Source organism: Primulina huaijiensis, chromosome 2 (assembly GCF_012295235.1).
Source record: "Primulina huaijiensis isolate GDHJ02 chromosome 2, ASM1229523v2, whole genome shotgun sequence".
NCBI classification, from domain to species: domain Eukaryota; kingdom Viridiplantae; phylum Streptophyta; class Magnoliopsida; order Lamiales; family Gesneriaceae; genus Primulina; species Primulina huaijiensis.
In genome coordinates, this window is record NC_133307.1 from 13,818,150 (window position 1) to 13,827,442 (window position 9,293).

The 9,293-nt window shown below is 33.2% G+C and overlaps 1 protein-coding gene across 1 annotated transcript; it reads left to right on the forward strand.

The window, feature by feature from the left end:
* The first annotated feature begins 1,810 nt into the window (after window positions 1–1,810).
* LOC140967036 (sugar transport protein 8-like) lies at window positions 1,811–4,190 on the forward strand. The gene is made up of 4 exons (XM_073427379.1): window positions 1,811–2,116; window positions 2,377–2,696; window positions 2,797–3,423; window positions 3,736–4,190. Exons 1-4 carry the CDS (start codon window positions 2,002–2,004, stop codon window positions 4,174–4,176), a joined length of 1,503 nt encoding a protein of 500 aa, XP_073283480.1. The 5' UTR covers window positions 1,811–2,001; the 3' UTR covers window positions 4,177–4,190.
* Window positions 4,191–9,293: the final 5,103 nt, after the last annotated feature.

Sequence of the window (9,293 nt, forward strand, 5' to 3'; positions counted from 1 at the left end):
ACTTTAAAACTACTTAAAATTTTGCGAAAAATAAAAATTTTTCTTAAATAAGTAATAATCTCTCAAAAAACAATATAAATAAGAAGCTTGACTAAATATTTGAAATATAAGCGAGTACAAACTATTTCCGTGTCATCAATGCCACAATCAAAACGAGCTTGCAAAAAGTACTTGTTTAAACAACATGAAGTAATTTCATTAAAATCAGAGTAAATTAATTTAACATACAAAAAATTCTTGAAAACTTAAGCAGTCCTAGGGTTAGGCCTCCGCACAGTCCAAGCCAACTGTATGTTTGGACATCTCCATACCCTTACCAAGAAACGCAGTACACAACATCACAGATGGTAGTCTCGAGCTCAAGCGACCTTTATCCATATTTTAGGCGGCTGAATCGACTAAGAACAAATTTAGATCATACATTGTTCACAAATTATTTTCAACATCGAATTACGATTCATTTGTATTAAAGTACAATCAAAGTCTTTATCTATGTTGTTCACATGGGTATACATATAAAGAAACAAAAAAACCATGAAATAATAAATTATATTAAAATAAATTAAAGATTGTTTATTACAACTGAGTCAATAAAAAATCTCTAGCCAACAGCTGGCTTGCAAGACATCTATTCTAACAGTCACATCATCAATTGGATCAAAATAGTCGAAAAATAAAAATTAGTGCAGGAAAACTAAACTTTGAGAACTTAATATACAAAAACTCAAAATTGGACAAACTAATAAATAAAAAATCATTTTCCCATTTTTGAATGATGTATATTATAGTACTCAAATTTAGATAGAATTTTGTTCATGCTTCTTTCTCGACTTACTCGCGTAGTCTAACAAATTTGATTTTTAGTCAGTTGGTCAAATTGTATTTGCATTAATTATATGGTGAGAACGGCAAATACTACAATATCCATTGTAAGAGGACGAATCTATTTTGCCTTGTCCTGTTCTTATTGTTTGGTTGATATAATGAATCTATGATTCTACCATTTTCTACTTTTAATGGGGAAATTAATTTTTTGTCCTATAATTTTCATGTTTTTTTTTCATATTTTCGATCAATTCACGGTCTTAGTCTACTAACTTATAATATTTTCAATTTTGGTCATTTTTCACGAGAATATTGATGTGGCACCGTACGCGTCAACAATTTCATGTTCCACAACATTATTTTCGATGTCATATCATCATTTTTTAATGTCGTATCAATACTATTGAAAAAGAACTAAAATTTAAAAAAACGTAAATTAATAGCCTAAAACCATAAATTGATCGACGTCATGTAAATAACAGAAAACATAACTCTGTCGAAACTTATTCTAGTCATTTGATCTTAATGGCTGAACTAGCTTCTAAACTTTTTTTTGTTTTATTATTTTAGTTCCTTTTATTTAAAACTTTATTTAATTCAATAAAAAAAATATTGTAACTTGTTCAATTAACCCACCAATGCAAATTATCCAAATCCGAATCCGAATCCGAATCCTTCAAATTAAATTTCCAATGTACAACATATTGTCATGATCAATGAACATTTATTTTTAGTAGTCAAAACATTATCCATAATATTCTGTGATGGAAGAGAAATTAATAACGGTCAACCATGAATTCTAGTGACAATTAAAGGTAATTAATTACTTTCCCTTATCTAACCAAATTTTAGACCATCCATTTTCCTTAGTAGTAACTAAATTTCTCATCCATCACAATATCCCATTTTTTCAGATTTAATTTAATAATTTATACCGTAAATTGGGGAATATTTTACTATAAAAGTGCCATTTCTTACGACCATTATCGTGCACATAATCAAATCTTCGAGAAAATAAGGCAGGAGAATAAAGGACAAAGATACACGAGATACAGTATTTCTTTTGTTCTTTGTCTCCGCCCCTCCTGCTTATTTGTTCATATTTGTAGATAAAATATTAAACTTTTCTACATTTTCTTCAACCCTTTTGAGAATTATTACCGTGGAAGCAGTAAAATGGCAAGCCAAGAGAAAATTGTTTTCAAGTCTAAAGTCACAGGCTATGTGTTGGCATGTTGGATTCTTGCTGCGTTTGGTGGCTTAATGTTTGGTTATGACATTGGTATCTCAGGTGCATATATATTGAATTTCAAGATTTGCTTTTTTTATTTTCATCGATGATAGAATCAAAATTTTATTTATATATACAAACTTTTAAAAATAACATGTTAGATTTCGAAAATACCGTTGTATAATGATCATAAATGTGTATCAAATGAAAGGTAGCTCAAATTTGTTTATTTGATTGTTTTCCTTTGCTTTGTTGATGAATACATAAATAAATAGTATTTGTGGGTCTAATCTGATTGAGAATTTACTTTTTTATGTTAGGCGGTGTAAGTGGAATGGACGATTTCTTGATAAAATTCTTCCCCAAGGTTCATGAGAGAAAGATACATGCCAGTGAGAACAACTACTGTAAATATGATGATCAGCTGCTTCAACTCTTCACATCCTCATTGTATCTAGCCGCACTCGTAGCCAGTTTCTTTGCTTCCAGAGCCTGCACAGTTTTAGGAAGAAAGCTTACCATTCTCATGGCATCCTCCTTCTTCATCCTTGGCGCAGCTTTCAGTGCCGCTGCGAACGTCTTGTGGGTGCTCATTCTTGGAAGAATACTCTTCGGTATCGGAGTTGGCTTCGGGAATGAGGTATACATGCATGTGTTTGGATTCAATTCAATATTCAAAAATTTCTACTTTTTGCGTGGCCGATGATGCGATTGCATAGTAAATCTTGATCTTTTGGCAGGCTGTTCCTTTATTCTTGACAGAAGTCGCCCCTGCGCAGCACAGAGGAGCAGTCAACATCCTCTTCCAACTCTTTGTCACCATTGGAATTTTCATAGCAAACCTTGTCAACTATGGCACCTCAACTACACACCCTCACGGCTGGAGAATTTCATTAGGACTGGCCGCTGTCCCGGCTGTTATATTATTGTTGGGGTCGTTGGTTATAACAGAAACTCCATCGAGCCTTGTTGAAAGAGGCCAAGAAGAGAAAGGAAAATCTGCATTGAAAAGGATTCGGGGTGTTGATGATGTTGATGCCGAGTTCCAGCAGATTGTCGTTGCCTGCGAGCAGGCTCGACAAGTGAAGAAGCCATTCCAGAAGCTTTTCAAGAGATCTGGAATCCCTCCTCTGACTATTGCCATTTTCATTCAGATCTTCCAGCAGTTCACAGGTATCAACGCTATCATGTTCTACGCTCCTGTCTTGTTCCAGACTTTGGGATTCAAGACCGATGCCTCCTTGTTGTCGTCTGTGATCACGGGTTTGGTGAATGTTGGGTCGACGTTCGTGTCTATCTATTCTGTTGACAAGATTGGGAGGAGGAAGTTGCTTCTGGAAGCCTGCGTCCAAATGTTGATTTCTCAGGTACTATTATATCATATGTGGCGTGATTCGTCACAGATGAATTGTGCATTCATTGCATTAAGGTGCCAAGAACTGAGTTGAGTAAAAAATGCTGTGGAAGTATGCTTCTTATATGTACCATAAACATCAATTGGAAGCCCGGGAAAGGGTTAAATCAGTGATGAAACGTGTGCTTGAATTGTTTTAACGGTTATGCAGGCTCGTTTGTAGGGTTGTTCTTATATGTATATCTTCTTATCTGATTCAGTAATATGTCTTGATTAGTTTACCATATGACCGATGATAGAAAATCTATTCATTTCTATGTTCCAGGTTGCAATCGGATCTATCTTACAAATTCACTTGAAGGAAACAGGCTCACTAGACAAAGGCCTAGCAGCCTTGGTGGTTTTACTTGTGTGCACATATGTGATGGGTTTTGCATGGTCTTGGGGCCCAATGGGGTGGCTGATACCAAGCGAAATCTTCCCAGTCGAGACTAGGACTGCCGGATTTGCGTTCGCGGTTAGTTCAAATATGTTGTGCACTTTCATCATTGCTCAAGCTTTCCTGTCCATGTTGTGCCACATGAGGGCCTTCATCTTCTTCTTCTTCTCTGCCTGGATCATGGTTATGGGCATCTTCGTTTGGTTCCTTTTGCCTGAAACGAAGGGCGTACCGATCGATATGGTCGAGGAAAGGGTTTGGAAGCAGCATCCTGTGTGGAAGAAGTTCTTCAACGATGAAGGGCCAAAGAATCATGAAATGGCATAAAGGAAATATCTGGGTTCAATTTCAACTTATCTGGGGTTGAGGTCATTTTATTTTGTTATCTTGTCAAAATATTGTAAATTTTGTTTAATCTTCTTCTACTTTCTTTGTTTTATTATTTTTTTTCCCGGTGTAACTGTCTATTGTTTTTGAGTTTTTTTCTATGGGAAAATAAAGCTTATTTTGCCATACAAATGTTAAAATTGAAAAAAAAAACTAGCGAAAAAAGTGAAGTTTAAATATATTAACAATGTTCTTAATATTTCATTTAGATTATACATTTAATAAGATGATATTACGTGAATTTAGGTATATTTTTATTAATAATTAAAGTTATTTAAAAATTAACTAAAAATATGGTTTTGCTTGGTTGATAATAATGAAATAGGTTTCTTAATGACTACTATATCTTATATATTTCCAATTATTCAGCCATACAAAAGGAGGATTTTGACATGCACAAATGACCAGCTTTTTTCAAGAATATGAAAAACCACAGTCAGACATTCATCTTAAATATTTTGCGGGCTTATTGGTCTACATCATCAAATATCATATTCCTCAAAATATACCACATTTCACAATCAAATATTCAACAAACCAAACATTTATAAGCCCAATTATCACTTTATTAATATTCATTTAAATTTCATGTAAATAATTGATGTATATTTTATTTTTATCCTTAATTTTATTAATTCTATTTATAATTTTTTCATTACTATTTTTAATTTTATATTAAATTTATGTTTTTTTTTACAATTATCTAGTACAAAAAATTTAATATTAAAAATTTTATTTAAAAAGAAATAATAGGAAGTTCTTTTATCCATACCAAAAAATAATTTCGCATTCCAAACCAATTAATCCAAAATTCCTTGTATTTATTATCTGTTTCCTTGTTTTTTTCTATAACTTATTTTGTATCTTGCTTGGATAATCATGTGACGAAGGATTATTAATTTAGTCATTACATTTAACGAGCAAGAAATTAATTCAACGGTCTTCCAAATTAGTCAACTAATTTCAATTAAATAATAATAATAACAAAAACAGCATGCAACGTGGTGGGCTGCAGTTGGAAGCCACCCACAAGCGCACGGGTGAACCAATTTTTTTTAAAAAAATATGGAATGTCCGGACAATAGACATTCAACATATAAGAGAAATGTTCTCTAGGTCCAAATGTCCTCCATTGGATAGCCCCAAGATATATACTTGTATTAAGTTGTATTGATTATGCGTTTTTTGACATTATCAACACAGATGTAGGGACAAATGCATACATTAATAGGTGTACATATGGTGAATTTATTAATGTTGCGTTCTTTTCAAATATATTCGAAATACATGCATTACAATTCTACTTGATATGATATAGAATAGAACTTGAATTTGTTCATCCCAACAATAAAAAAAATTGAAATTTATCATTTTAAATCAGTCAATCCTAGCACAATCTAAACAAACATCACCCACAATTTCCAAATAGTTCGCAATAATCAAATATTAAATTTTTATTTGTAAGTGTGTACCAATAAGCCACACGAACAAGAACTACATTTGGCGATTAGCGTTTGCATTGTGTCTTGTTTGATCATACGAAAGTAAGAAGGTGGCATGCACGGTGTAGTTGTAAGACGGAAAGAAACTTGTGAATAATAATTTTGTTACATGTCTTATGCGGGTTGAACTAAGTTTTTGGAAGTTGTGAATATTAACTTAGACAATTCTTCCCACTTCAACTAGAACTTGGGTTGGAGTTACGAGTCCTAATCTTAACGTGTATCAAAGCTCAAATCCATCGTTATGTGTTAGACTGTATGAAAGTATTTTGATTAACATAACGGTAAAATTTTTTGTATCAAATGTAATTGTCTCGAATGTTATAACACTTCGTAAAAACATACAGTGAAAGAATATAACACACAAATAAATAATTTAATTAAAAAAAAACACGAAGATAATTATGCACTAGTGAACATACTTGTGCGATACTTCATGGCAAAATAATCACAAGAAAAGAAATCGAGTTAACCAAACCAATTTTAGTCAACGAAATAAAATAACCAAAACACAAGAATGCATATCTGTGTGGCCAAAATTCAGAGAAACAAAACAATTTTTCAATCAAAACTTTTTATAAGTCTTGTCTTCAAATGTCACTATCACGTCATGACAACACATTAAAACTGTGATGCTTTGTCTTTGCGAGTTCTCTTGTATCTCGCTCGTCTCGCTTCTCTCTTGTGTGCAACAATTATTCTTTAATAAATATAGACTTGTGTTGATCTTGATAGAATTCTTTAAATAGATTTTTTTAGGATCCGGATTTTCGAAGCAAATCATGTAAGAAATAAAACTCGATATTAAGCTCAAACTTTAAGCTTAACTATAAAACTCAACTATAAAGTTAAACTTTCAGATAACAAGGCTCGAGGGATCAGCTCAAAAGGAATCTACGCTATAAGAAACCGCGATAATCGAAGCGTCATCACTGGAGTAGTGAATCCCTAGCTCATGAACCCGATATTTTTGCTCAGGGAAGCTCATCCCTTCTTGTCCTAAAAGAACTAAAAATGCTGCTAAGAGAAGAGCTAAAGGATTGGACAAATGTAATGTGCAAGAAATGACCTTTGAGTTAACCAAAGTGACCCTTGAGTATGGATAAAGTTTGACCACATTGATGGCTTTACTTAGGCTTTAAGGGGGCGTCCAAGGGAAGGGGAAGAGCCATATTTGCACCTATAAATAGGACCTCATACGATGAAGAAAATGTTACAAAATAACTCCCAAAGAGCCTCCAAAAATTTGAGCACTAGCCCTACCAAAACACCTCTCGACCGACGCCACCAAGGAAGAAGAAGAAAGAGTGGTTCCGGCTATTTCGTGCTGTGAATTGCTGTCCACATTATCAATAGATTCATGTCTGAGTTCGGTCATGATTCCTCCAAGTTTAAGCGAACTCCGAATCAAAGCTTTGAAAACATTGTAAGTGGGATTTGTTATATATTTCTTTGTAAGTTAACCTTTGCATAAGTAATTTCATGAAATGCTCGTAAGTGTGTCTAATTATTTTGAATAAATGCTAAAATATCTTTTAAAATCTCGATTGATGTACAATATATTTCCTATGTTTTCGATTTTCTTTGATTCTGCTGAGTCTATTCACAATTCTGATAAGTGTAGTTTGATAAATTTGATTTTGTTGTAAGCTGTTACGAATCAAGTTAGATATGGAACGACAATTGTAAATTTTGTCTGTCCTCAACCCAAAAACTTTGTTCTGACACCCATAAGTGGGAATAAAACAGTGTTATGGCATCACCTCTTAGAGGACTAATATATGAGTGACAATTTGACTATGGATAACGAGATGAATAACAGTGTTTCGTTTGTTCTGATTTGATATGTTCTGATAAGCTCTGTTTCACATTTCAATTCTGATTCTGTTTTTTGGTATGATAAGTCGATAGAATAAGTTTTGAAAATATGTTTACAATATGGATTTTAAATGTATCTCTATATATATTTGTGGTAATCGATCGGCCTTCATTTGCTGAGTGTTTCCCAAAACACTCAGCCCCTTACATCTCTTCCCATATAAGAATGTGGAGCAATTAAACGATGAGGAACATGAAACGTTCTGGGGATGGTGATAAGAGTGAAGGACTGAAGACCATTTGTCTACTTTCAGTATTACAATATTTGTATTTCGCTTTCGCAACATTATTGATGTAATTTCCATTCCATTGTCATTGTATAAGACAATAATTATTTATGAAATGTAGAACCAAAAATCAGTACACGTAAAACCCATGCATTTATTTAACTGTTAAATTATTTAATTAATTATAAAATGATTTGATTGATGCAATGAAATTGCAGTATTTTAAATTATTTATGTTTATGTGATGCACGATATAATGTTTTCTTCAGTTTCATGTTTCAGGCGATTATTCGATGCGGGATCGAGGAAATTAGACCGGAGACGATTTTGGCTAGTTTAAAATGTGGTATTATATTTTAAGTCAGGATTGAGGCATCTTAAATGATTTATTTAGTTTTTATCATTTTTAAAGCCTAATCTAACTATTATATGATTTTATGATTTTAAACTTTTGAAGATGTGTCATTTGTGCATTTTATTTTAAATTAGGGGATTTTATTAAAGTAAGTGTTGATTAACATTCTCATTAACATTTTTAATTATGAATTAATCAATTTTCCTTCCCCGAATTATTTGAAACTCACGCACACACCCATACACACACACACACATGTTTCACCTAGTCACACACACTCTCATTTCAGTTTTTTTTTTTTTTAAAAAAACCTATGGTTCTTAGTGCTTTCAACAGCAGGCGCCCTTCCCCTACATTTCTCTGAGATTCATGTTGATTTTGTTGGGATGAAACGTGCCACGATTCGTTCCGGATCAACCCTCACATCTTTCCCGCTTCGGTATCATCATTTAAAGAGTTTAAAAGATCAAGGCATGTATATTCTATTGTTTTTGCATTGATCTCTTCATATTATGCGTTGTGATGTTTATTATGCGTGAAAATCTATGTATATTGTGAAAAAGTTTGAGCAAAAACATTTGAAATGATTTTTGGTTCAAAATTTTTAGATCTAAAAACGTGTCAGCTGTCATTTTGATTTCTGCGAAAATTCAATTGATTTTGTGGAAACGTTTTCAACATGTAAAACATAGTACTTTTTGATACCTTCGATTTGAAAGTAAATTCGTAATTTTTGGACAAGAATCAAGTGAGTTATGATCGTTTTTGTGGGACTGCTCAAAATTTCATTTTATGATAAAGTGTTCTTGATGTGTTCTTGAGAATTTCTTGTTGCAGGATTCATTGGGAATCGTCCGGTGTTCCTTGCTGTGTTTAGGAGTGTCAAGTGGAGTGATCATGTGAATTTTGGTGTGTTGTTTCGAGTTAGCAAGATTGAGCAAGCATTAGAAGTCATAAGAAAGCTTGTGTGCAGAATTTTGGGTTGAATCACGCAGGACTAGCGCCGTAGCGCCCGCAGCGCTGTCGGTACGCACCAAGCAACGTTGCATCGCTGCTTCAGTTAATTTTTGGGCTTCTAATTTAGGCATTCTTGCT